Genomic DNA, 27,931 nt, shown 5'->3' on the forward strand with positions numbered 1-27,931 from the left:
GTGGTTAGAGAGGTTGATGTTCTCCCACTGGTTTTTGAATGTTATGATTCCTGATGTCAGATTTGTGTCCACTTATTCTTTTGCGAAGAGACTGTCCGGTTTGGCCAATGTACACGGCAGAGGGGCATTGCTGGCACATGATGGCATATATCTCATTGGTAGATGTGCAGGTGAACGAACCCCTGATGGCGTGGCTGATGTGATTAGGTCCTATGATGGTGTCACTTGAATTGATATGTGGACAGAGCTGGCATCAGGCTTTGTGGCAAGGATACGTTCCTAGGTTAGTGTTTATGTGGTATGGTGTGTGGCTGCTGGTGAGTATTTGTTTCAGACTGGGAGGCTGTCTATAAGCAAGGACTGGCCTGTCTCCCAGGATCTGTGAGAGTGAGGGATCATCTTTAAGGATAGGTTGTAGATCTTTGATGATGCGCTGGAGAGGTTTTAGTTGGGGGCTGTAGGTGATGGCTAGTGGCGTTCTGTTATTTTCTTTGTTGGGCCTGTCCTGTAGTAGGTGGCTTCTGGGTACTCTTCTGGCTCTGTCAATCTGTTTTTTTTACTTCAGCAGGTGGGTAGTGTAGTTTTAAGAATGTTTGATAGAGATTTTGTAGGTGTTTATCTCTGTCTGAGACTGGGAATGGCTGGGTCCTTACACTAATTGAATCTATTTCCCTATGTTAAGTTCTCCTCACACCTTCTATGGGTCATCTTAATGATCACTTTTTTTCCCCCTGCTGACGACAGCTCATTTCAATTGATTAGACTCTTCCTGTTGGTATGCATACTTCCACCTTTTCATGTTCTCTGTATATCTCCTGTCTGTGTGTTCCATTCTGTGCATCTGAAGAAGTGAGCTGCAGCTCATGAAAGCTTATGCTGAAATAAATTTGTTAGTCTCTAAGGTGCCACAAGTACTCTTGTTCTTTTTGCGGATACAGACTAACGCTGCTGCTACTCTGAAACATGTTGGCTACAGTTAGGTGTACAACTCCACATCTATGCACTTTACAAGCAGCCTGACTTCTGTTTCAGGTGCTGACCACCCGCACTTTCTGTTGACCTTAATGGGATTTGGGGGTGCTCAGCTCCTTTGGAAATCAGGCCATTTGTACTCAGCTATCTAAATGTGGATTTTGGAACCTAACTTTAAACATTCATTGTTTAAAGTCATTTACAGTTAACATCTGCTCAGGCCACAAAGACTTCAGGGTGGTCGGTCTTATTAATTGGCAGCTTAGGTCACTGTTAAAAATTCCCAGGAAACTGCTGTGAGCCTCAGGCATAATCTGTCTTGAATTCTGCTGTATGTTTTCCAATTCTGGATTGTCATTTGGGGGGCTCTGTTAGTTACAAACTTGTGTATTTTTTTTAAACTGAGAGGCAATTCTCTTCTGATCAGTCCAAATAAAAACAGGCTGTTGGTGCTTCTTCATAGTGTTGGGTTTTGTCTGCGTAGACATGAAAAGCTGTATTTGGTAAACTATTCATGTGACAATCCAGTGAACTCATTAAATCTAGGGAAAACACTCTCAATTATATAAATAACATGAGCAGCTGATTCTGGCAGTCAAAAAAACCCTGAAAATAAAGCAACTTCTAAAAACAATAATTTATTTCCTGATTTCTCAAAAGTATTCTAAACTTTAAAAAAAAAAGGGGGGGGGAAGGGGGGGTCCATGTAATAACAGTTGTGTCCATTCAAAGATTAAATGAAATCAAACTACGGGGACCATACAGATTTTTTTAAAAACAAGAGACAGGTTAGAATTCTTCTTATTTACACATTCCTGGAAAACCTTTTGCCATTTTAATGTAAGTTCACACAGTGTTAAATTTTTTTTTGACCTTTATACATACTGCTTTGCTCACTGGTACGCAATACAAAACTGCATATTTTAGAATCATCAGGATACTGGAAAGGTACAAGTTTGCCCAGTCAGCGGACGTTGGTCTGAAATCTTTTATTTCTGAAAAATGAATTGGTCAATGAATTCGTTCTGGTCAGCTTCTATTTTACACAGGGTCTCGTACTCTACTCGGTATCTGGGAGAGAGGGGGAAAGAGAGAGAATGGTTACAACCTGCACTTAGAGTTTAAATATTGGAACTGAATTTCTAGTCCACAAAACCAGTGATATTAATAAAGTTAGTCCCGCTTGTTCTGTTACTATCTATCCTTTCAAAATATTAAACCTAACTCCTGGAAAACTATCGGCCTTGGCTTCATGTAACAGCTTAGCTTACCTTTCCAACTGCATTTTCTTCTCAGTTATTAAAGCCTGAAGCTGCTGCTGCTGCGCTTCTCTTTGCTTTGCTATAGACTTTAGCAAGTTTCGGGCACCAATTGCCTATGGAACCAAGGCTGGGTTTTAGTAATAGAGCTGTATCAGTGTTTACTACAGTCATTTCGAACCAGTCAACTTTCCAAGTGGTTTTAATAATTAGACTTCAAGGAAGATACCATCTTCGTAGCGTTTCCCTTTCAATATTCACTGCTCTCACTGACCCAGGTTAGTAACCTGCGCAACACCAAAGGCAAAGCCAGGTCTAGAAATATTACTTGCCCACTGGATGATTGGGGCAAAGAAGGGACAAGTAAATTCAGAACTGACCACTAGTTCTGAACTTTTTTCAATATCAATAAGCTTATGGGAGTTTTTCTGAAACACACTGAATGTCCAAGCTTGTTTCTAGACTGACCTATAAAACACAGATCTTAGTGGCATGTATTTCTACATGTGCATCAACAAGAACATTCACAAAAGTAGCTAGCAAGAGGTGTATAAATAAAAGCTCTTTGTTTTCTAATCAGCCACTTCCTTCTGCCAGGTGCATTCGGTAATGGCATTGCCCACTGCGACACATCAAGAGCTGATGCTTAATGTCCCACGCACTCAATTTTGGCCCTACTGAATGAACTAGTAGAAGGAAAATACTGATTAGAAAGAAGGAATCTGCTATTTACACGCAAACATAATTGATAAGCTGTAGGGCTGGGAAAAAACAAGCACCTGGAATGACATGACACTTCAATGAGCTTGCTTGTTTGTGTGCTACTGGCTAGTACTAGTCCTTTAAACCCTTGGTAACGAACAACTATGATAATCCAAAGACAGGTGTTTCCACTCTACCACCTAAAAGATCCCTAAAACAATCTATCATACCAATTGAATAAATAGCTAGTTTGCTTAGATCGTACGGCAGGGGCTGTCTGTGTATTGTACAGGACAGAGTATTTCCTGGGCCAATAATTAAATGTACAGTACCTTCATCTTCTCGTTTTCAGCTGCTTTTGCTAGTTGATCAACAAGTTCTATTAAGCTACCCACTATTTTCTGAAACTCTGCAATTTCTGAAAAGGAAAAAATGGTGGTGTTTAAGCTACAAGTATTCAAAATAACACACACCTTCTTTTTCTATAGCATTTGAGTGTGTTTTAACCTGGATTGCTTAATATTTTATATTCTTAACCATTTTGAAATTGATTGTATCAGGCATATGTTTAGTTTAAGAGCTTCATTGCTACTAAACTTAAGATGGAGAAGAGGAAAATATATTGAAAAGCCATTAAGCAGTGATGAGGTTCAGAGTTCTTGTGTCCTATTAGGACATCTAATCTTAGTCTGATTGCTCTATATTCTTCTTGATTCAGATCTAAATTTACAAAGAGATGCCCATACATGGATAGGTGCCGTAGCATACCATAAAATCCCAGCTGCAAAAATAATCATTGCAAATAGAAACTCAACCAGCCACCTACCAAGAAATCCTCTTTTCCTGTATCGGAAAAATTATTATAGGTGATGGAGACAGGCATTTGTTACAATAAGAGCACATTTAATTATCAAATTTTCTGCCTTCATTAGCCTGTCACCAATAAGCACAGGTCAGACACTAACATTCACAACAAAGAAGTTGCTCTGAAACTGTAATAGGTTTTTTTCACGATGTTAACAAGGCTGATAGACAATGCAACAGAGTCTGCACAGTACAGTCACTGCCTGTACTGACTTGTCAGCTTCAGAAAACGTTTGTAAATTGTGGCAAAGGTTGCGCATGGGGAAAAATATCATTATCATCAGGTGTTTCATATATAGGGTTTATTGTGGGAAGCAGCTTGGCAGGCAGAAACTGAGCTCCAGGTCCGGTTTCCTCTACAGGGAGCTACCGCTAAAGAGCATTGATAGAATCATAGGTTTGGAAGGGACCTCGAGAGGTCATCTAGTCCAGTCATCTGATGTTACGGGTGTGACTGATGTGAAAAGCCAGAAGGAACAAACTAACCTAAGCTACAGCTTAACACTATCAATTAACAAAAAGACTTCCAAAAACAAAAGCAGACCCTTGGATTAGACTCCATGAATACATCCTTTCTTCTTTCCACTGGTCTTACTCTTTATTGGGTGCTTGTTTCAAGCAAGCTGATGACAAAACTAATTGAGGCAAGCTAGGGACGGACGGATGGTATTGCTTCAAAACTCCATCTGTGAATGGGAACTATTTCCAGTTTTGGCAGTAGATGGACTCGTTTTAAAGATGGTAAAAGGCCACCCAGCAGCAAAAGCAGTATTTAGACCCGATGTTTAGTATTACTGAGAGCTTGACCTAGGCAGAACCAATAAAAGGGAAAGAACTTACTGTCCACAAAAGCTTTGCATTCTTCTTTGAGTTCAGTTGTTTGCTGTGCAACCTCAGGGTCCAAAATTCGTAGTTTATTCAGTTCATCAAAGTGAAGCCTTGCATCTCCTAGAATGCCTTTGGCCATCTCTGTCTCGCTTCAGGATACAACATAGAATTAGCTAGTTGCACTAAACATATAAAGAGGGGAAAAGTGAGCAGCATGCAAAGAAGAGCATTAACGTCACAGGAGCTACACATAGAAACATCTTTTGCCCCAATCCCATGAATCGTGAGGACAAACATCTATTGTATGATTCAAGATGTCCCTCAGAACTACTCAAACAAAAGTGCAGCAGTTACTAGTCCCAGCCGGTCCCCACCTTTAGACTGGCTGAACCACAGCTTCTTATTTGTAATACTTACACAAGGGTTTTTTGTTTTGTTTTTTTTAAAGTTACTTTCAGTCCTAAGATTCTCAGCCATTTTCAACTGTTACTCAGAGACCCCAGAGTGAGACAGAACCTTAAAAACACTAAATTGTATAGGTCCATCCCAATGCCCAGGGACAATAACAGTATGATACTCTTCACTGGAGCCCCAGGAGCTGGTTGTTTACAGGGGAAAGTGGGGAAACTGGAACAACTGCCTGGGCCCTGGTGTTCTCAGATGCTACCGGTGTGGTGCTCTGCTCTCTCTGTTGGTATCACTCGGCTGCGTGCGTGAGCTCACCCTGTGTGCTGCCCCAGCTCTGCAGATAGCTGATACAGCAGACCCGACGAGAACCCCCAATGACCACAGACTCTAGTAAGGTGCAAAGTCACGCCTGCTAGATTTATTGCGATCTTGGACACAATGGCAGTTCCCTGTAGGTTTCTTAGCCTAACTCAGGGCATACTACAAGAAAGTACCTCTTGGCAATGGACCCGGCTCAGTCAGTGGCGGGACTTTCCACTGGCCCCTTGGCCGGACAAAGACATCGCCCCAGGGATACATTTTTATGCACAGGTACAAACAAGTTACACATCACTCCTGACGTATTGAGGTGCAGCCCCTCTACGTAGTAAAGTGCCGCCTCTCACCTTGTACATGTTGGTTCGATCAAAACAACTCTGTCCATCATATTACCCTTTTGCCCCTGTCATTGGGATGGGTCGGCCTGTTCTTTCTTATCTGTGGAATGTTCCAGTATAAGGTGTTCTGGTACCGTGTTTATACTTCGGTATGCTAGGTGAATATATGTTTATGCAATATCAGCCCTTTCCTTGCCAGCATGTGTGAACTGAGCCGGCCTTCAGCTCACAGCTTGACTTTGCTTTCTAGCTAAGTCTTGACATTACTTTAGTTTAGGCCTCAGGCCTCATACTGGGCCCTTTATCAGGGCCTTCACTTACTACACCTGGCTCTATAAATTACTCATGCCCAAAGCGGCTGCTCTCCTCGGAGTGAGAGTTTGAGCCAGGCCAACAATCCGCACTTAATCTGTCTTTGTGCCACTTTGACAGACCAAGGACTGACTGTCTCGAGGAGATGTGTGTGATGAATTGATCCCTACAGGGCAGAGGTGGTGATGCTGAGCTGAACCTGGTACCTGTAGGAGTAGAGGAGGTGTCACAAGTTTACAGAGCAAGGCCAAGAAATGTTCCTGAGTGCAAAGCTGTAAGGGGGAGCCTGCAAGGGGAGTGTGCACCAGGGCAGAACTTCACCTCACTTTCCACCTGTCAACTCACCTCTAGGCTTCCTTCTCAGTGGGCAGACCTCCTGCCCCAACCTTAGACTTTCCATGGAGGGTTGGGAATCTTGAAGAAAACATCAGAGGCAGCTCTGCCCCCTTCCCTCCACAAATGATTTTCTGCAATTCCCCTAGCCTCCGCAGCAATGATGATCAGGCCCGTGTCAATCCCCTGATGGTGTGTTCACCCCATTGCATAGGGCAGAGATGGCTGGTTGGGGGCTGCCTGTCTCAGCCCAAGTTTAAGAGCAGCAGTGGGAGAATTGCAGAAAAGCCTTGGGGTGGATGCAGCCTAGGGTGGCTGCCTCCCACCCTGCTCCCCAGTGAGCAGAACGGGGGGAAGATGAGGAGGGAAGTGGCCTGGTAGGTAGAACAGGACATCAGGATTCCTGGCTTCTCTCCCCGGCTCCGCCAATGACCGGCTTCCTGACAGCTGCCAAGTCCCTTGCGCCGTGCCTCAGTTTCCCCTCTGTATCTGGGGAGGAAGCTGCTTCCCCACCTACCCGGGGCTGGTTCTGGGGCTGGCTGGGGGGGGGGGGGGCAGTGCTGGGGGGGGGAACAAGACCACCCTGCCCCCAACCTGGCTCCGTGGTGGGGGGGGGGGGGCTGTGGAGCGTCCCAACCCGGTGGAAGTAGAACCCAGGCTTCCGGGAACCACCCCCCCGAGCCCCGCGGCTGGTATTTACCTGCCAGATTCCTGCGCTCGCGCCGCGCTCCCCCACCCCCCACTGCGGGCTCTGGCTGCCACGGCGACAGCCCGGGTGTCACCCCCCGCCCCACGGAACCTACCATTCGCGGGGGGGGGCGGGATCGGTGCATCCTGGGAGCTGTAGTCCCAACAAGGGAACAGCACATGGCAGGGGAGTGGGGAGCGCTGCAGCCGGGGGTTTGTGGTGCCCAGTCCGGGGGCTCACTCTGCCCCACTCAGCCCAGCCGCCCGCGGGCCAGCGCTCCGGAGTGAGCCCCGTGCGTCGGGACGCTGGGCCGGGACAGGTTCCCCCCCGCCCCGGGCGGCTCCAGCAGCCCTGGCGTGTGCAGGGAAGAAATGGGAGGCGCCCCTCGGCATGCTGGGAACTGGGGTCCGTACAGGGGGCTGCGGCTGGTGCTGCTGTATCCTGGGCCCCTCACCCCGGACACGTTCCGTCTTCAAAGCACTTTGCAACCATTGACCAAGCCTGGGGAGCGGTGCCCGGGTGGGGCGGGACCACAGGAGCCATTGGGCTGGGGGACAGGGGGGGCGTTGCATGCTGCGGGCTCTAAATCATTGACATAGTGGTCCAGTTGCTTGCTGAGGGCTGTAGTCCTTAAGGGACGGTGGCCCGTTGCATGCTGGGGTTTGTAGTCCCCGGTGACGATGGCCCCGTTGCATGCTGGGGGCTGTAGTCCTTAAGGGCGGTGGCCCGTTGCATGCTGGGGCCTGTAGTCTTTAAGGGCAGGCGGTCCCGGTGCATGCTGGAGCCCGTAGTCCCAGCTGCAGGGAGCGGTCCGGGCCGCGGGTCTCGGCTGTGGGAGCGGAGGGAGCTCGGCACAGCCCAGGCCGGGGAAGCTGCGGTTGGATGTTGTGCCCTGAGCAGGGCTGAGTTCTGGGCCCGGGGCCTCCTGGAGCGGGGTCTGTGAGGCAGCGTCGCTGGCAGCTCTCGGAGCGCGACGGTCCCACAGCCGGGTAAGTACCCGGGGGGGGGGCGGGCGAGGAGCTGGGTCAATACCCTGGGGCTGGGGACGGGGAGGGGCAGCCCAGGAGCTGGGGCAATACCCTGGGGCGGGCGAGGAGCTGGCTCAATACCCTGGGGCTGGCTGGGGGGAGGGGCGGCCTAGGAGCTGGGTCAAAACCCTGGGGCTGGCTGGGGGGAGGGGTGGCCGAAGAGCTGGGGCAATACCCTGGAGGTGGGGAGGGTGAGGGGCTGGGGCAATACCCTGGGGCTGGGGGGGGGTGTGCACCCACCCCTGTCACCTGTGTATGTACCCTCAAGGAATATATGTAAGTAACTAAAGCATCCCTCCACGTGATGGTTTTGTAGCTGATATTGCTGGCCCCAAGCATGCTGATATCATTAGTCTGCCCAAAAATTAATGGGACTTCATATTAAATGTTGGGTTCTTTTTATTAGCTTTCTAAGTTGGAGTCTTTCGGGTTCCCATTTCCAGCCTTCTCATTGTAATGGGGAAAAAAAGGGGGGGTTGGATGAGCCAAGATTCTTGTGTTCTTTCATTCCCGGAGCCAGGGCTTTAATAAGTACAACACCGATCTCTTATCCAGCACTTTTCATCAGTAGCTCTTTTGGTCTCAAAGTGCTTCACGAAGTGTGTTAAGGAACACGCTAAGTATGGTTAGACTTACCGTAACTTCATGAGAGTTGGCAACCCTTCTCCCTGCTTCCCCTCATTGTTTGTCGTCTTGGTTCATTAGCTGTATTGCACTAGTGGCTATGAGTCCCACTCCTGGACCAGGGCCCCATGGTGCTAAGCTGTAAACACCTGGAACAAAAAAGTTTTACAGTATTTTCAGGGGATGTGTCCTACCCAACAGTTAGCTCATTGGGGCCAGGGCCATGTTTCTCTCCACCTGTGAAGTGGAGCTAAGAATTCTTAGCGTTCCCCTACCCGCAAGGGGTATAGTGAAGGTGACCTAATGTTTGTAAACGTAAAAGCACAGAGGCACCCATAAACAGAAATATTTTATTCTTCTGTAAAGCAGGCCCCCTGCAGCGGGTACTTCTCATGGGGGTTCTGAGGATGCCCTGAAGATGGAAAGTGCGCTCTCTCTCGTTTTATTTAGAGCAGGGAATTGTTAGATTCCCTTTTCACTCTCCCCCACACCTCTTACCTTGCAAATAAATTCCCGATAGTTCAGTCATGATTTTCTCTGTAATCTGTAGCGGAACCTGGGAAAAGGTCTTTCTCATCACCCTACGAATATGCAATAAAGTAGTTGCTGAAACAGACTGTTAAATATTGTCAACAGTACCCAGCAGAACTTCCTCCAACAATGTACTGATTTCATTCTCTGGTCAAACTATTACTAGTAGTACTACCTAGCGCTTATATAGCGCATTTCATCCAGAGATCTCAACATGCTTTACAAAGGAGGTCAGCAGTATTAGCCACACTTTACAGATGGGGAAACTGAGGCACGGAGGTGAAAATGACTTGCATAAGGTCAGCCAGTAGGTCTGTGGTAGAACCAGGAACTGAAGGCCAGTCTCCTGAGTGCCAGTCCAGTGCTCTATTGACTGGGCTGCTTTGCCTGCCAGTAAGAATTATTTCCTACAAATTAATTCTTAATATGAATAGGAGATCTGGTCAGGGTATCTGAAATAAGATAGGACACCTGGGCTTATTCCCGTCCCATTCCTATGACAGACTTTTTAAGTGACCTTGATAAAAGGGCATAGAGAAATGAAAGGTGGTATTTTGTTCAGTGATCTTGTCGTGTGACAGTACTCACACAGCCAGGTCTTGTGGATCACAGCCTATAGTGATTAATCACCTGTAGATCAACAATTGAGATGTGTAACTGCCTGTGATTCATAGTGATCTCTGGGATGCTTGGTTAACGTGATCAGCTAAGAAGCAACTTCGCTCTGTTCAGAGGTAGAAAAGAACTTATGCTTTGTTTTCTAGGACTGTTCAGCTCAAGGTTAAGAATGTGGACAGCGCATAGGGGTGCCAATTAGAGCCAGTTATAACCTGACTGACCTCCCTTGGCCTAAAAAATGCTTTGTGGAATTTGCTGTGTCCTTGCAAGCTACAGAGTTTGCTTCCTACTCACTGTGGATTAATAGAGCCCACCTGTACTGATTACCCAGATAAAACAATCAAGATAGGAATTGATGCTATAAGAGCATTTTTCTATGCCTGTAAAGTCAGGAGTTCTTCAAATCTCTTACAATTAATACGATGCCGTCTGTAGCTATCAAGAGGTTTTTCTATACCAGATGGATGCTTAGCTCTTTCATGCTGTCTGTATCGTGATAAAGAATGGCACTATTGGATAGCAGGTTATTTGTACAAGGCCACTGATGCTACAGAGAAGTGAGATGACAAGGAGGAGCTTGCAATCCGGAATGGACAGATAAGTAGACTATGACATAGTGGGAGGGAAGGAAAAAAGATGTCAGCACTGGGAGCAAAGTGAAATAGCTGAACCCAGGAGCAGAACACAGTGCAGTGCCCACGAAATCTAGATTCACATTTTTCCAGTTAGAGGATTTTGGATCTGACATGTTAGAATTGCTCCATCTTTGCTTTTGTTCTTTTGGTTCTATTTCTTGTTTACCTTGTGTTGGGATGAGAGAGGAGAGCAGAGGCAAGGATGGGGCTCAGACTGGATTAGTGACAGGTTAGCTTAGTTTCTCATCTGCACTCATCAGTAAGGGATGTTCCAACATTTTTCTCCATATTAGAACTCTAGTACAGCATCAGCTACCCTACCTGCAAGGGTACAGGAGGAACAACTATGTCTGTGTAAGGATGTACCAAGAAGTGGTGTATGGATGGAGAAATGGAATGGCCCAAACAGTGATTTCAATTATTACAGTTAAACTCAGTAAATATAGACTTCCACAGCTGCTGTACAGATTTCCAATTAAAAGAAAAGATCTACAAGCTGTTATTTCAGCTAGCGGAAGTGCAGGAAACTCTCCTATTGTGTAGGATAGGGTCTGAACAAGATGTGTAATATCCTTCTGGGAAGCTGAGGGAGAGCAGAGTTCCTGCCGCTGCACAGATACATTCAGACTGCAGTATTTCCCAGTGAGTTCAGGTTTGGTTGATGGCTAAGCTTTGCCTAGTCCAGAAAAGCTTTATTTGGCTAAATGGGGTAGAAGCGCCATTATTTTCAATTGATCATTTGAAAGAAGCTGCAGAGTTTTGTCTCATATTGAAAAGAGAATCAAAACCAAATTCTTTTGGTGCAGGCTCCTTTGTTAAACACTTTCCAAATGCCAGGCCTGATTATTTTCTCATGACTTTGTTGTGAGGAAAGAGCTCATTTCCCGACACGTTTGTAATTAGGCATGCACTCAAACCTTGACGTTGAAACTCGGCGAATTCTTCTATATTTTCCCTATTTCAGTCCTTCATTCAGCCTTTCAGTTATGTCTGCTAGTAATACCTTGCCTTTCTTATCAAAGTGGTTTATACACATACATTAAGACCAGCAATGTTCCAGGCTGGCTACTAAAATAAAGTCCACATTCTGTCTGTTTATCCCCATCCTCCTTTTTCCCCTTTCTTTTAAACATCTTAGGTGGGATTTTTAAAAGTGCCCTAGCTCTGCTCCCTTTGAAGTCAATGGGAGTTATTGTCTTCAGTGAGAACAGTAACAGTGCCAGACCAAGGCTGAGTGCGGTCAAGAACTGTAGCGCTTGGCTAATAAAAACCGATGAAGATTCCCTCAGAACTGTGTTGTGGAAGCTATCCAACTGCTAGGTGTTGCTAACGATCCACCTAGGCTAGCTGTGACGTGGGAACCTCAGGGTGAGAGACTGTATCCTCTTAGGAGTCCCCTCCCTTCTTTGATTCAGGCTGCATGTTTCACTGCGGACGGTAATTCTAGGCTTCCTCCTTGATCTCATCCTCTTCTCCTTGTTTCTAACTCCGCCCAGGACTTGAGCGACTTATGACCATTCCTGTCCTGCCCTACCCATCTGACAATTCGTGACCCCTCCCCAACCACGGCGGAATCCATCAAACCAACCCTCTGCAGAGTCATCATCTACTTGCGGAAGGAGATGTCTGGGGACACGTGCCTGACCACCATCTGCCAGTCTTCAGGAGCCAAGCCCAAAACCTGCAGCTTCAGAGAGGGTAGCCTGGGAAACAAGTACGTGCGGCTGAACGTTGGGGGCTCCTTGTACTACACCACAGTGCAGGTGCTGACCAGGCATGACACCATGCTGAAGGCCATGTTCAGTGGCAGGATGGAAGTACTGACTGACAAGGAAGGTAAGGGAGCACCGATAGGAGCTGCATGCGTGTCTGAGACTAGGCCCAGGGCTACACTAGCTAGGGGAGGTCAGCCTAAGATATGCAGCTTCAGCTGCACGAATAGCATAGCTGAAGTTGGCATGTCTTAGGTCGACTTACCTGGCCGTGGGGACAGCGGCGAGTTGACTGCTGCCGCTCCCCCATCGACTCCACTTCAGTCTCTTGCAAGCTGGAGTTCCGGAGTCGATGGGGAGCGCAATCGGGGATCAGTTTTACACTAGACACGATAAATCGACCTTGGTAGATCTATCACTACCCACTGATCCGGCGGGTAGTGAAGACTTGGCCCAGGACTCTGTCAATGCATGGGATATAGGCGGAGATTTCTTTTCAAAGCCACCAAGGAGAGTAATCTTCCTCCTTCATTACCAACATTAGTTGGAACAAGGAATCATTTGTTCTACTTCTGTTGCAGCTGGTATGTGGATGGCTTACTCTGCTGTCAGGACTGAACATATGCGTGTGGGTTGGCACTCGTGTGATCTTGTGTAGAGGCATCAATTGAAATGTGGGAAGGGGGAAGACTAATGGCAGCACTTTTTATTGTTTTAAGCTCTGACCTGTGTGGCCAAACCAAGGTGCTGTTTTTTGGTTTCTGTGGCATGTGCTACTTGTTGATTCTGATATTCATATAATTGAATTGAGGTAGCATTTAAAGGCCACAGTCAGGGTTCAGGGCCATATTGTACTGCACACATGGAAAATAAAAAAGGTGCCGCCTAGCAAAACTATATGTTTTGGAGTAGAAAAAATGTGGGCTCGCTAGAGTCGTGGAATTATGTAGAGAGAGAGAGAGAGAATATGTCCCTGGAGCCCTCTAAATACACCCATGCAATACAAATATAAGCAAAAGCAGGAAAAAATCTATTTACGCATTTCAGGGAAGAATGATCTTGGGTGTTGAGAGTGTGGGCTTGGGAACATGGGGATCTGGATTCTAGCCCCTGCTGTGCCATGTATTTACTGTGACTTTGGGAAAGTCACTTAACCTCTTGGTATTTCATATTGCTTATTTACACATAAAGGTTGCACTGGTTAAACCAAAGGGGCGATGTTGCACCAGGTTTAAACTAACTCAGTTCAGCTTTGTGTATGAATATTGTACTTTGGTATGAAGCTGGCGTATATCAGTGTAGCGTGCCTGTCAAATACTCGGTTTAACTAAATCAGTGTGATAGCATATCTTTAGTGTGTTAGACCAGATCTGAAAAGAGGAGAGTCATACCACCCTCAGTGTGCAGGGACGCGAATCTGCTAATGTTTGTAAAGCTCTGTGAGGTCCAGGTATGGAAGACACTGTACACATCCAAAGTACTGTTGTTGTTCATCCCCTGTTAATGTAAGATACTGACTTATTGCAAAATCTTGCCCTCCTTGCATGTTAACTCCACATTAGAACGCCTGTTACGTAAGACGGTTCAGGCAGATGCTTCCTGCTGCTAGCGTTGTTTGATAGCAAGTTCTACATCCCTTCTCCACAACGAATGAAGCACCTGTGCTGAGTTTTTTCCTGTTCGGTGGCTTTCCTGCATTTCTCCCTGCGTGTACAGACTGGCCTTTCCCTCACTGGTTTCACTGGCCGTTTCTATATCTTGGCATCTGTGGAATGCTGCTTTGATTTCTCTCTCAAGAACTGGGAAAGAGGACTAGTGAAACCTCAGCCAAATGCCAGCAGGTGGTATGCAGAACTTAGACTCAAATCCATTTAGAATTTGCAAACACTTTTGGCAATGGGCCCTTAGTTTTTCTGATACTTTTTTAGTACTAAGCTGCCTGGCAATACTGCATCTGCTTCTTTGCATGGCAATGTACACTGGCAGGAGTCTACCCATCCCTTGTAGAGGGTTATGGGAAGAGTCATGTATTTTCACTTAGCTTTTATTATTGAATTATGCATATTTGTTGTGAACACTTGAAGAATATTTAATTGCTTTAAAATATTTGCTATTACACCAGTCCAATAGATCTCTTATTGCTGAACACCTAGATCTTGACATATATTCATGTTTTTGAGCTTATCATGTTCTCTAGGAGCAAAAGTTAAAAATCACAAAATCCATTCCAACAACTTAAAAAAAATAAAAAAAAAATCAAATAGGACTCCTGAAAAGCCTTCCTACCCAAAACTCACTCTCATGCCTATTATTCTGGAGTTTGGGTTCCAGAGTTCACTGCATTTCACGTGGCTGTACTGTTCTGGCACCATGCAATGGTCCTGTTTGTCCACACAACCTGTAGGCAACAGAAATGACTCCAACATGAAGGCAATAAGAACCAACTTCTCTGGTATAGCTCTGAGCTTCTGAAAAAAATTGTCCCACATTTAATAATAAGCATTTTTCTAAAATCTAACTGCCTCAACAGTCAGTTAAACAAAACTACTGTAATAGTGCCAACTGGTAACTTCCAATAATATTGAAATGGATCCATGTCCTCAGTTGATTGGAATCTAATATAGACAAGACAAGGCACAGAAAACAGTTCTGGGATGAAAGTGTGTGGCTTGATCAGTGCACTAGAAAACAAAGCACTAGGATTCTTATGGTTTTTTTGTCCCTCTCCGGGAAGGCCTGATTGTTTTCAGATTCTTTCATCTAGGCCTTATTAGGCTTTGGAATCTGCGTGGAATCTTTCCTTTTGGGAGGTTGATGGTTGGACCATTGAGAAGAGCAATTCCTCTGTCAGTTTCTCTTCCGTGGGCCAGATCTAGCTCCCCTGAAGTCAAAAAAGACTCCCACTGACTACCTTGAGAATTTGGTCAAGCTCCGTTGCAAGAGGCACTAGGAAGATGGATTATCCACAGATGAGGCCTGAGAGCTGTTGCACTGAGATTCCATGTTTTGCCTCCTTGCTGAGCTGCTGCTTGCCTCCCTTGGTACAACGCTGCACTCAAATATTGTGGTGTTTGTCTTTCAGGGTGGATCCTTATAGACCGTTGTGGGAAACACTTCGGTGTGATTTTAAATTACCTCCGAGACGACACTATCGCACTTCCAAAAAACAGGCAGGAGATCAAAGAGTTGATGGCAGAAGCGAAATATTACCTAATTCAGGGCTTAGTAGACATGTGCCAGGCAGCTCTCCAGGTAAGATGTGGCAGCAGCCTGAAGTTTTTTAACTTCTAAAAATTATTGGGGACCTACCTTTTGTTGTACGTGCTTTTAAAAATGCTTATGTTTGAATGAAGTACTGGTGCAACTCCAGGGGGTGTCTGATATCAAGTCTGAAATGTCTAAAATCAGTTTTGATCCCCCTCTGGGTCTCTTTCCAAGGCAGATAAACTGAGCGACAGACCTCTTGTTCTTTTGGATACGAGCTTAAAACCATGTTGTTCTCTGCTCCGCCTGACACTAAGTGTTCTGTGATGCTTCTTGTTAGAGAAGGGATTTGGAATGAATACTTGGGCAAAATATCCCCAGCTAATCCCATTGTTTGCTCCTGGCTTCCACCCTAGAGCGAGCAGAAGTGTAACCATGCTGAGTGTGTACGTGGCTTGTGAAGCACTTCGGGAATAAGGTCCTATTGCAGCCTAAAGAGAGGCAGGATGGTCCAGTGGTTAGAGCTTATGACTTGGGAGACCTGAGTTCAAGTCCTTGGCGTGCCACAAACTCCCTGTGTGACCTTGGGCAAGTCACAGGGTCTCTGGACCTCCGTTCTCTAAACTGGAGATGATAGCATTTCCCTGCCTCCTAGGAGCGTTGAGAGAATTAAAGATTGTGAGTGTGATGGATTGGATCACAGAAACCCCCCTCGGAGCTGCCAACTGATGTGCCAAGACTACCTCTGCTCCTGTTTTCCCTGCCAGCTCAGGACTCCCAGCACCCTGTCTTGCTGAGCCAGACACTCCCGTCTGCTCCAACACAGACCCAGGGTCTGAATTACCTGTCCCAAAGCTGCAGGTTTACCTGAAAGCAGCTCACAGAAGAGTGCTTGTCTTTAACACCCAGATGCCCAACTCCCAATGGGGTCTAAACCGAAATAAATCCGTTTTACCCTGTATAAAGTTTATGCAGGGTAAACTCATAAATTGTTCGTCCTCTATAACACTGATAGAGATGCACAGTTGTTTGCTTCCCCAGGTATTAATACATACTCTGGGTTAATTAATAAGAAAAAAGTGATTTTATTAAATACAGAAAGTAGGATCTAAGTGGTTCCAAGTAGTAACAGACAGAACGAAGTAGGTCACAAGTAAAATAAACTATAAAATGTGTAAATCTATGTCTAATCAAACTGAATATGGATAAGATCCTCACCAGTTCCAGAATACTCCCTTTTACAGACGAATCTCCTTTTAGCCTGGGTCCAGCAGTCACTCGTACCCCCTGTAATTACTGTCCTTTGTTCCAATTTCTTTCAAGTGTCTTGGAGAAGCTCTCTCTTTAGCCAGCTGAAGACCAAATGGAGGGGTCTCCCAGGAGTTTAAATAGACTTTCTCTTGTGAGTGGAGACCTACTCCTATGCAAAGTTCAGCTCCAAGATGGAGTTCTGGAGTAACCTGGGCAAGTCACATGTCCATGCATGACTCGGTCTTTGCAGGCAGAATCCATTGTCCACATGGTATCTTGTATGTCTCCAGGAAGACTTCTTATGTGGATTGGAGCATTCCAAGATGCATTGTTCCCCAAGTGCTTCCTGACCGGGTACTTAACCTTGCAAATTCCTTCTGAAAGAAGCTGACTAAATGCCTCACAAAGCTTACTTAGAAATCAAGCAAGTTTACAGCCAATATTCTTAACCTCAAGTACAAAATATATGTGTACAAATAAGATGAATAGATATAGTAGACTATAACCTTTACAGAGATATATGTTACATGGCACAGGCAGCACAAAACCTATTCCAGTTATGTCATGTTTCCATAAAGCATTATGGGGTACAGGGTCACAGTGAGATGCTCCAATACTACAGTAAAGGGGCCATGTAAGTAGATATAGACCACAGATTTTGCTTTTTTTTATTTTCTACTCAAGGATCCAGTAGTTGGCGCTATAGCTCATTGCATAAGGAAGCTGGAGTTAGCATCTGCTACAAGCAATAGCTTGTTGCTTGTACAACAAAGGGTTTGGGTCCATTTCAGTGAAGTGCATTTCTCTCCAGCAAATGTGTGATTCGTGATGACTGATCTACCATGGGCAGTTGATAAAACTGGCCCAAGCAATTTTCCCCTGCCCCCTTTGTCAAAGGGGCTAGAACATCACAGCCCGCGAACACAAACCCACAGCGGGCTTGGAGTCATTGCAGTAGGTAGGAATGACGTCCATTTGCATCCGAATGTTGCAATTATCACGGCCTTTCGGGGCTAAGAAACATCTCTGCTGTATTCCTGGGTTGCAGATCATGGTAATATGGTGGGGTTACTATAGCAACTTGGTGCTCTTTCTCTGCATTGGAGGGCTTGGGAACATGGCTGAGGTGCCCATGTTAGTTATCTCTCTCATTTTATTTGAACCAGGACAAGAAAGACTCATACGAGCCCGTCTGTAGCATCCCCATCATCACGTCTCCAAAGGAAGAAGAGAGGCTCATCGAATCCTCCATGAAAGTAACTGCTTTTCCATCACCACTCACTGCATTTCTGCCAACCTCTTTACAGTACACCACTCACCTACCCTGCCTTTGTTCTTTTCTCTCCTCACAGCCTGTTGTCAAGCTGCTTTATAACAGGAGCAACAACAAATATTCCTACACCAGGTATGTCTTGAGTGTTCCACGCGGGCGGTAAAAGTTCCTCGTAGGCTACTGGGGCTGGGTGTGCATGGGCCAGATTCTCCTCTTCCAGGAGGGTGTCTCCATGTACCTGAGTGCAGTTACTCATGATTGACAGAGGATGATCAGGCTCCTTGGGTTGCATGGGGAATGCAGCCTGTTAGAGATCAGCGTGTGGGTAGCGGAGGTGGACGTGGCTGTCTCTCAAGGTGCTCAGAGAAGCATGACTACTATTAACACTGGCTGAAGCCTGGCAGAGTAAGGCAATGCAGGGTAAACTTCCACCCCCCTGCTGCAATGCTAATGCACTTGTGACCTGTATCTCCCTCTGCTGTTCAATTCCTGAGCTCCTGTGCAGCCCTGCTAACCCACCTCAGTCCTGACCTACAGCACCCCTAGTTATTCCAGCCCCACCCCTTTTGAAATCAATTAATTAGTAAAAGGCAGAGATGTGAAACATATCAGAGCAGGAACTGCCCCTGTAAGGCTCTAGCATTAAGGATCGTGGCTGTCCTTGTGTCACTGAGGGAATAAAGAGTGTGGTTTGGGTTCTGTGGTGTAACTCTTGTGACACCCCCCACCCCCAGTGCCACACCACTGCCAAAGTGGCTCCTGGTTTTCCCAGATCAGGAGCTTGAAGCAACACAGCCAACCTTAAGGGGCAGCGGGTGGGGGGCACATTTGCCTGTTCGTTCTGAGACACAGTCATGGAGGTTTTTTCAACCTCCTTGAATCTCTAGACGTGTGCTGTTTGTCTCCCAGAGAGACAGATTCTAACAAACAGGTGGCCACTAGGTGCAGGTGGCCACTAGGGAGTGCAAGAGAGCAGCACAATCATCACCCAGCTGGGGTCTGTGTTTTCCGCGCCCTCCTGGCCATGCTTCCCTTTATTATCCAGCGACAACACTGCGCTAAGGACAAAATAACGTATTAGTCAGAAGGGGTCTGAAGTTGGAGTGGCACTGATGAGAGCAACAGAAGCCTGGAGCCGTATGCAGGGACGGCTCAGTTAACTTGAGCTTCTAATTACTCCTTTTGCGTGGCTTTTTATGCCTTGATGGCAGCTGTCTGAGGCATCTCTTTATAGACACTACATCTTACCAGGATAAAAAATATTCTTCCCCGCCCCGCCAATTCTTCCTAGTCGTCATCAGTGAAGGCCGCTTGCTCACTTTCTATATCAGTAAGGAGATAAGGTGATAATGTTTTAGGAGCTAGGACTCCTGGGTTCTTTTCCCAGCTCTGCCACTTGCGCTGTTACCTTGGCAAAACACTTAAAGCCTCTGTTTCCCCACCTATAAAATGGTGACAATTACCCGTCATCATGGAAAATACCTACAGAAGAATCTCCAAGGTGCTGCATAAGCACAGAGTGTGATTTTTCTAGGGTTTTAAGGCTTGTCCATTTTACTATGTTGCTTCTACAGCTCTTTTTCTCCCCTGGTTACCTCTCCCTCCCCCTCCAGGTTTGGAGGCCTCTGAAGTTTGCCCAAGTTAGTTTGGCCTGGGATGATGCAGTGGCTTGGTTTTGCCACAGCACGTCTGAAGACCATTAGCTGAATGCCAGACCAAATCATCCAACCAATACTAAACTCTGAACTTCGACACTTCTGGGATTCGGGGGCCAATCAATCTCACACCCCAGAGAGCGGAAGCCTTTGGCCTGCTCTATTCCACCCGTCCTCAGTTTTGATTGCAAATGTTTCTCAGGCCTCTAAATTGAATACTTGCTGCCTTAGAGCCTGCTTCTGCCACCCGTCTCATGGGGAGTGCCTCACTTCACAGCTAGTCCCACTGGCCTCAGGAGGGATATGAGGGCTTATCTTCATGTACTGTGCTACAACTTCACCAGTGCTGTTGTGCTCTAATGAAGACGTTACTATGCCGATGGGACAGCTTCTCCCATAAGTGTAGTTAATCCACCTCCCTGAGAGGCGGGGTAGCTATGTTGACCGGCGGAGCTCTCTGGTCAACCTAGCGCTGTCTACACAGAGGGTTAAGTCAGTATAACACTAGTTCAGGGGTGTGAACTTTTCACACTTCTGAGTGGTGTAGTTATACCAATATAGGTTTGTAATGTAGATGTGGCCCTCATGGAGTACCACGGGTGAAGCACCAGCGTCTGGATTGAATCTGGGGCTCTGGACCCAAAAGCACGAGCCTTTACTTCCTGAGCTAAAAGACCATGTCTGTTAGCCAAGGTTGCTGCAGGCTAATCAACCTCTGTGTGGCCAAGCCATACATGAGGGGGACAGAGCACCCCTCTGAGTGGGTTACATACTTTTGGCTGAATTGTGCCGAAGTCAATGCCAGAGTAGTAGGGGCCTGTCTTTTAGAGTTTGACCTTGTCGTTGACATGCCTTACAATGTGAATTACATTACGTCATTATCAAGATAGGCTCAGGATCACCTGACATCTTTATTAAACTCAAATATATATTTAAGCGATACAGTGGGTAAAGTTTTCAAGAGCAGTTACGTCATTTAGATGCTTTTGAAAATTGTGCCCTGTATCATTCTAGGTACAAGGAGGACTCTGTAAAGTGACACTTCTACTCACACTTGGACACGTTCTGCTGACCCTTGCGTTGGCTCTCTGGGGTCATTTCCTGTTGCCAGGCTAAGTAGAACCATAGTAAGCATATGATTTAATCAGCTCTGGCGTTGGTCAGGATGTAGGTTTAGATTGTTGCTATAATGACATAGGAAACTGCTACCATTATATTAATTACGCCATTTGACCTCTAAAAGGAGCATTTGCTCAGGGGAGCAGAGCATCCTATTTGTGTTCCAAGGTGGCTGTTCTCCAGTGCATAGCAATGAGTCACTAGCTGTATCCTGCAGTTAGATTAATGCTTGCAGCCGTGGTGGGGTAGGAATGCTAAACCTGTGCAGTTTATGGTGCAGGCCAATTGCTAAACCACAAAGACCTTTTCGCTGCCTTTGCCGCTGTGTTTCAGTAACTCGGACGATAACTTGCTGAAGAACATAGAACTGTTCGATAAACTTTCTCTCCGCTTCAATGGCCGAGTCCTCTTCCTTAAGGATGTTATAGGGGATGAAATCTGCTGCTGGTCTTTCTACGGACAGGGGCGGAAGCTCGCTGAGGTCTGTTGCACCTCGATAGTGTACGCCACGGAAAAGAAACAAACCAAGGTACTGGGAATTGTCCTCCTTGAATCTTGTGGTTAAGTAACAGTTGGTAGCACGTCCATGTGAGATCTCTTGAGGTCAGTAGGAGAAGGTATGGTCATGGGTGGCCTCAGTGTGCTGACTGAGTGCCGTTGATGGTCAATTAAATCCAAATGACTGGGGCCACTCATTGGCTAGCACTGTGGTCTCTCAACTTTTTACTGGTGACCCATCCAATTGCCTTTTGTCTGCATTATCCTTGCTCTTTCTCTCTCCAACTGTCTCAGTCCCCTAATTCTCACTCTCCCAGCCCTGCCTCTTCTGCGGCCTCAGCCAGGCTGCAATGTCTACCAGGCTGCCATCTGTCTGCACGCTGACTCAAGCTACTTCTTCCGTGCTGTCCAGATCCCGCTCCCTATGCCACTCCCCAGGGGAAGCGAGAGCATGGGAGGGGAAGGACTGCCTCTGGGGCATGTGTGACCCACTTAGACCTCTCCTGTGACTCACTGGTGGGTTGGGACCCACTGCTTGAAAAACACTTGGCTAGCAAGCTGCATTCAGTCCTGGGCATATTGGTATCCAAAAGATGCTGGCAGTTTGAACAGAGTTCAGAATTTAGGTCAGTGGAAGGAATAAATAAGGAGGAAAGATTGAGGGGGAATTTCAAAAGCACTTAAATAATTTTTAGGAGAACAATCCCACTGAAAGTCAATAGGACTTGGTGCTCCTAAGTCACATAAGAGCTTTTGAAAAATCTACCCCCCTTGAATGAAGGATCTAATTCTTCTCCTAGTTACACTGGTGTAAATGACCTTCAGTTGAATTACTCCAGACTTGCACTAGTATAACTGGGAGCAGAATTTGACCCTATGTGTGGCTTGACTAAATGATGTGTGATGGGGGCATAACCATCTCCAAAAGGTTGGAAGATGCAAATGTCAAAAGAGGAGAATTGTTCAGAGGGGAACATGTCAGTATAAATAAAAGTGGGGTAGGATAAAACTGACAAAAGGGAACTTTGGGCTGAATATTAACTGTTTTAAGAAGAAAAATGTGTTGCTTTGTTAATTACAACGTGATAAATCTGGAGTAATTCCCCTGGCCTCAACAGAGGTATTCCTGATTTACACGTGTGCCGGTGAGACTAGAATGAGACAAGACTTTGCAGTTCAGTATCAGAAATGACATCCTGACAGTGAGATGTGGTGTATTCTGCCGGAGTCTCCCTAGAGAAGTGGCCATCAAAACCTAGGCTAGTGAAAGCACTAGAGAACTTAAAGTAAAATCGTACCCTGGGGGATGCGATGAGTTTATCTCACAAGTCTCTTCTGCTTAGAACGGTTTTACTGCCTTTACATCCATCCTCATGTGCATTCGCATTTGAAATTCCTTCACCAATAAGCAGAGGGCCTCCTCTCATGTTACCCAGTCTGCATCAGGAAAAAGCATGCTCTCTCTTCCCTAGGTTGAGTTCCCTGAAGCGCGTATCTACGAGGAGACACTAAACGTTTTACTTTATGAAACTCCACGCGTACCTGACAACTCCCTGCTGGAGGCAACGAGCAGGAACCGAAGCCAGGCATCTCACAGTGAGGACGATGAGGGCTTTGAACTGCGTGACCGAGTGCGCCGCATCCACGTGAAGAGATACAGCACTTACGACGACCGGCAGCTTGGCCACTAGCCTGCTGGCAGAGGAGAAACGGTTTGCTTTGTTCATAGAGCTTAACGAATATGCGGAGTTAGTCGGGGAAGCAGGGGACTGATCCTCAGATGGTTTCAGTGCTTCCTAGAGAAACAGCTTGGCATCAATGCGTGCAAACCAAAGGCAACATTTAAGGCCAGAGGCTTTTAGAGTCATTGTGACATGTTACTTGTGCACCATGTGGTGTAAATAGAGCAGTTCTTCATGTGCTGCGGATAGGCGGGGATCCTGTGGAGCTCATTTGTTCTGATATAGGTTGCCACCATGAGGCGTTGTCTGCCTTGTGAGAAGCGATGTATTTTTCCATTTGTTTGAAAACCCATTATCAGAGACATCCTAAGAGCTGTGTGCCCTGGAATTGCTTAGTTTTTAAATTTTCTTACAAAGGATGCCCTGTGGGATTCGAACGCTAGCACATTTAGCAAGTGCTACCTCTCACTGGCCGAGCTACTCTTTTTCCTTATGGAGCAAGTAGTTAGATTCCCATGGCATGAGAGAGAATGTGTTTCCCCTTTTGTGCAAGGATCACCCTTGGTGCTGAAACTGCTTAGCCTGTCTCACTTTAAGCCAAGTTTTTAGGACTCAAGCTAACAAGTGGTCCAAATGGGGGAAATTTAGAGAGTAAATATTAAATGACGTGATCGTTAAGAAAAAAAAATCCTAAAGGTGAGGGGGTGGGTGTGGTGAAGCTTACAAGAAAACAGAGCCCTGGTGAAATCATGGGCATGGTGAGACCTCTACCCTCTGGGGCTTTGGGTGGGATGGGAACCCTGTGTTAATAGATCCTGAAGAATTGAGGGAATCTCTCTAGAATTAGTCACTAGATCAAGAGGGCACCTAAGCACTGCTTGGTGTCATCTTTCCTCATGCTAGGAAAGAACAGGGTGATTGAGGGAAAATAACTGAAGTGTAGATCAAAGAAAGCTTCTTTGCGCATTCACTCTTGCACAGTTGGGGTTATCCATGTGTTTCTGCTCTAAGTCGCCTCTGAGGCCAGGAGGTGGGAATGGAGGGACAGTGGCCATTACACCTCGTTATACAGTGGAGCTCTGTCTCTGCACAGCCCCAGGAGAGGGACTTTTTATATTGAATTTTAAACCGTTTCTTCAGCTGACTTTTTAAAAAATCTTTTGTGACTCAGATGGTTTTTTTTAAACATATATTTTAAAAAAGAGAGATGATCTGTCAAGTGTGTACTCCTCTTTTGGTACTATAGCGTCAACTCTCCTTGGGCGTAGGGGTTTTTGGACTTGAGCTTTGATCTTGAACGTGACTATCCAGTGAGAGAACATGATGGTCCCAACTTATTTGGTAGCCCAGGTGAAAACTTAAGGGCTTGATTTTTCTGAAGTTCTGAGCCCCCACAACTCCAGCTGAAAACAGTGGAAGCTGCAGGTGTTCAGCACCTCTGAAAATCAGGCCCAAAGTTTTCCTGTGTCTCTCCCCCTTGAGGACAACTGGTGACCCCAGCTGGCACTTCAAACATCTGGGTTTGCTAACTAACCAAGGCAGCTAACTTTAGGCTTCAAATAAGAACTGGCCTTGATCTCAATGTTTGGTAGTGGTTTGGGGGGAAGCGGGGCAGCCCTACTGCACACGGGAGATGATGGTATAATGTGCAATTAGCCGTGCGTCCTGGTTCAATATTTCATCTAGGATTGTTTTAATGCAAGGGCAGCAGTTTGACTAGCAGCCAGGAATTAATTGCCACCTGTCTAGCCTGGCTTGTTGCTTGCCCGGCGGTGCTGGATGGGAGGATTTTTCTGAGCTTCACTTTCCATTGCTTTCATGAGAAATTATTTTTTTTCTAGTCATAGGAGAATTTGGGCTTAGTGTGTGGGGATGGGGGTGAGAATCACTGCTCGGGAACATCCTGATGTAACTGGACTGGTGCTGAGTGCAAAGCATAGACAAGGGCATGCCTGGGTTTGTACCAATTTGTCTGACCAAGACTGACCTCTACTTGTAATAGGTGCAAACCACAGCCTGCCCCGGCTTGCGCTTAGGCATCAGCAGTGGTGCAGCTTCGCTGGTTGCTAGGCACCAAAGGCTGAGTTGGGGCTTGTCCCACGTGTAGACAAGGTCTCGATTTAGAAATGATGTTTTGGGACCAAATCCGAGCAAGTTCCAGTTCAAGCAAGTAAGCTCCAGTTTCTCAGGATTTGACCTTTTGTTAATGATCAAACTGGCTGACTTACTGTCTCAAAGGAAAAATACGGATTGTTTCTGAGGCTTTTTAAAATATGTGAATAGGCTGCAGCTGGTGTGGGGGTTTTATTGCCTTCAGAGTAGTCTACAGGGAGAGAAATGTGGTTCGGATGCTAGACTGGCCTAGCCTCCCAGCATCATAAACCATTTAAAAACCCGAGCTACTCAGCGCATTTAGTGTTCTCCCTCTCTCAAGACAAAGATCCCAGTCTACCGCAGTCTGGCTAGACAAAAGATTTTGAATACTTCAACTACATAGAGCTTTTTCTTTGAAAATTCATTAAATGGCCCATGGAATGTGGTGTTTAAAAAACAATGCTTTCAGGTTACAGTGTTAAGAGTACATTATTTCCCTAGATGTATTTAAGCTATAAACTGAGTAAGATAGTGAATTGTTTTATTTATTAATTGGGAGATAAAATGCATAAACTTTGGTAATGGGGAAAAATATAGTCACATTTGAAAAATTGGCCTAATTATTTTGGGTGCCCAACTTGTGACCTCTTAAATGAGCTTGATTTTTAGAAGCTGGTTGATTGGCGCATTCTACAGACGAGTTCCCTTTAAGGAGTCTCAAGCTGGGCATGCAAAGTCATTAATCGTGTTTGAAAATCTTGGTCGTAAGATCTTTCATCTCTAGGTCACCAGCTCAGATCCAAATCACCTCTATTAGAGCTGAGCAAACGATTTTTTTTTCTTTGACTGAAACAAAAAATCTGGAAAAAAAATTATTTCAAACCAAGATGGAATCTTTTTTTGTTTTTTTCTCAACAAAATGAAAAAATAGAAAACTATTGTTTGGGTCAAACAAAACATTTTGAATGTTATTGCAAAGCAACACTTCAAAAACTTCAAAACATTTTGATATTTCCAAATGTTTTTTTTTTTTCAGGTTTTTTTGGCCAAAACTATTTGTGACCCTAATTCACCAATAGTTTCAGAGCCCTATTCACCCAAAAACTTTGCCCCGCTCTAGTTGTGACCACAAGCTGTTACCCTCTGATGGCTGTTTAATGGCATGTATTTGATATTAATTGAGGGGTCTCAGTCTAGTTCTGGGTAGCCAGGGCTCCATATCATAACACCATCGCCACAACTGGCAACAAATGACTTGTTGGCAGAATGGCCAAGGGTGGAAAGGACCATGGAGACCGAACTCCCCATTGCCCCTTCCGCACCAGGTGTAAAGTAGATGGGGGGAGATCATTATGGTAAGCATGCTGTGCCACTCCCCATTCTGTACCTATTCTTTAGATAAATGGGAGACTTCAATCTTCAAGACCAACAGGCTGGGGCTCTTTTCACAGCACTCCACTCGTGTACAAATTTAAAAGCATAATCCCATGGGATTACTTTCCTGCAAAATCTTTCAATTCACAGCGTGAAGCTGTAATGTGCATGGGGCCGATTGGGTATTTTGGAGGGAATAGATATTTGGAAAGAGTAGGGGATCGGCCTTGATTAGGTTTTTGTCTTTTAAAAACAAGATTGTATATGCCTGTTTACAGAGCATTAGTTGCCACAGATCTCTATCCTTATTGTCTGACCATGCCGCCTGCATGTGGAAAGTGATCTCTTAATTCTCCTCACATCCAGCCGTGAGTGTTGCCACAGTAATGCGACCGCACCTGCCTTTTTCTGAAAGGCCTCTTTAAAACACTATAAAAATCAATAACTTGCTTTTTATTGCTTTCTGTGATGTTTTGTTTTTCTGACTGTTTTGACATCATGCCAGCAGAAACACAGCTGCTGAGATTTGTTTTGACTAAGGCTTTTGAGATCTCTGATTTCTGGTTATTTGTCAATTTCCCCATTCTATACAACTTCTGAAATGCGAGTTCTGTGAAGCCAGGGACTCTTGGGATGATTTACGCCTTTTTTTCTGGGAAACTAACGGGAACAATCAGAGCTGATCAGGGCCTGGTTAGGTAACAGGTTAAAATGCCTGTGGCTGATCAAAACTAGCACTCCCATTGTTACAAGCAGTGGTGCACCCACCCCAGGGATAGACCAATGGTGGGAGAATGTCAGAAGATTGTCAGCATTTGTAGAGAAAGGTATGGACCCTGTGCTAATAAACAAATCTTCACGGTGTTAAATGATTGCAGAGTTAGACTTGCTAAGTAAAACAGTACAGTATCTACACAGAACATACTAGGTGTTTCTGGCCCGTGTGATTACCTCGTTGGACAGCTTTACATAGTCTCACTAAATTCAAATGCAGGAATGGGCAGTTTCATTGTTTCCATATTAAGTCATTGGACACTTTTTTTTTTTTTTTAACCAAAAGGGTTTAAGGTTCTAATGATTTAAAAAAAAAAGATTTCTGCATATTTCAATACAGAATGTTAATTGAATGTTCTCTTTTATTGCACCTAAACCATGACCTGTTGATTGTACAGTATGACTACCTATATTCTGCTTATATTTAATATTAGTAGTTTTGATGTAACTTGTGCTCTGTATTATCATTTTAACCACTCTTTATTTACTTAAAGGATGTAAATTGCTTAGATGTTGTTGAATCCTAGGTTACATTTTTGACATTTATATAATTGAGAACAAGTACCATTGTGAAGGATAATGCCGCTTTGAAATAGTCATTGTTCTAAGCAGTCTTTGCTTATTTATAGTAAAATCCCCTTTGCAAAGTTGACAAAGCAGCCATTCTTGCTGAGAATACTTTCTCTCCTGCTTTTAAATAGCACTTATTATGATTCCCCCTCATTACGGCAGCGTAGATTTTTAATTTGAGGCATTCACAGTTGCATGTTAAGAAATCTGTAATAACTTTCTACAAAGACCATAATCACCTACGTTTGCATTCTATTGATGTGCCTG

At 45.4% G+C, this 27,931-nt stretch overlaps 2 protein-coding genes across 7 annotated transcripts; one reads left to right on the plus strand and one right to left on the minus strand.

Moving 5' to 3' along the window:
- Nucleotides 1-1,590: 1,590 nt before the first annotated feature.
- Nucleotides 1,591-7,344, minus strand: IFT20 (intraflagellar transport 20). 6 transcript variants are annotated; one of them, XM_030536326.1, is made up of 5 exons: nt 7,138-7,344; nt 4,638-4,807; nt 3,266-3,351; nt 2,244-2,347; nt 1,591-2,043 (listed from the first exon to the last, which is right to left on the minus strand). In XM_030536326.1, the coding sequence occupies exons 2-5, from the start codon at nt 4,762-4,764 to the stop codon at nt 1,962-1,964; spliced, it is 399 nt and encodes a 132-aa protein (XP_030392186.1). In that variant the 5' UTR covers nt 4,765-4,807; nt 7,138-7,344; the 3' UTR covers nt 1,591-1,961. The 6 variants fall into 6 exon arrangements, with proteins under 6 accessions (XP_030392186.1, XP_030392184.1, XP_030392187.1 ...); XM_030536324.1 differs by lacking the exon at nt 7,138-7,344 and adding an exon at nt 7,035-7,125; XM_030536327.1 differs by lacking the exon at nt 7,138-7,344 and adding an exon at nt 7,035-7,119 and having other exon boundaries at nt 4,638-4,774.
- A 447-nt stretch (nt 7,345-7,791) lies between these two features.
- On the plus strand, nt 7,792-25,847 carry TNFAIP1 (TNF alpha induced protein 1). Its single transcript, XM_030536323.1, has 7 exons — nt 7,792-8,011; nt 11,955-12,294; nt 15,253-15,422; nt 17,792-17,881; nt 17,978-18,030; nt 21,006-21,201; nt 22,643-25,847. Exons 2-7 carry the CDS (start codon nt 12,081-12,083, stop codon nt 22,859-22,861), a joined length of 942 nt encoding a protein of 313 aa, XP_030392183.1. The 5' UTR covers nt 7,792-8,011; nt 11,955-12,080; the 3' UTR covers nt 22,862-25,847.
- The last annotated feature ends 2,084 nt before the right edge of the window (nt 25,848-27,931 follow it).

This window comes from Gopherus evgoodei, chromosome 17 (assembly GCF_007399415.2).
Source record: "Gopherus evgoodei ecotype Sinaloan lineage chromosome 17, rGopEvg1_v1.p, whole genome shotgun sequence".
In the NCBI taxonomy this organism is placed as follows: Eukaryota; Metazoa; Chordata; order Testudines; family Testudinidae; genus Gopherus; species Gopherus evgoodei.

Coding starts and splice junctions, on each gene's coding strand:
- IFT20 (XM_030536326.1), bottom strand. CDS start 4,764: ATGGCCAAAGGCATTCTAGGAGATGCAAGGCTTCACTTTGATGAACTG. Junction 2,348..3,265: donor CTGAAAACGAGAAGATGAAG/GTACTGTACATT, acceptor TTGGTTCCATAG/GCAATTGGTGCCCGAAACTT. Junction 2,044..2,243: donor AAGAAAATGCAGTTGGAAAG/GTAAGCTAAGCT, acceptor CCTCTCTCCCAG/ATACCGAGTAGAGTACGAGA.
- TNFAIP1 (XM_030536323.1), top strand. CDS start 12,081: ATGTCTGGGGACACGTGCCTGACCACCATCTGCCAGTCTTCAGGAGCC. Junction 12,295..15,252: donor AGTACTGACTGACAAGGAAG/GTAAGGGAGCAC, acceptor TTTGTCTTTCAG/GGTGGATCCTTATAGACCGT. Junction 21,202..22,642: donor CGGAAAAGAAACAAACCAAG/GTACTGGGAATT, acceptor TCTCTTCCCTAG/GTTGAGTTCCCTGAAGCGCG.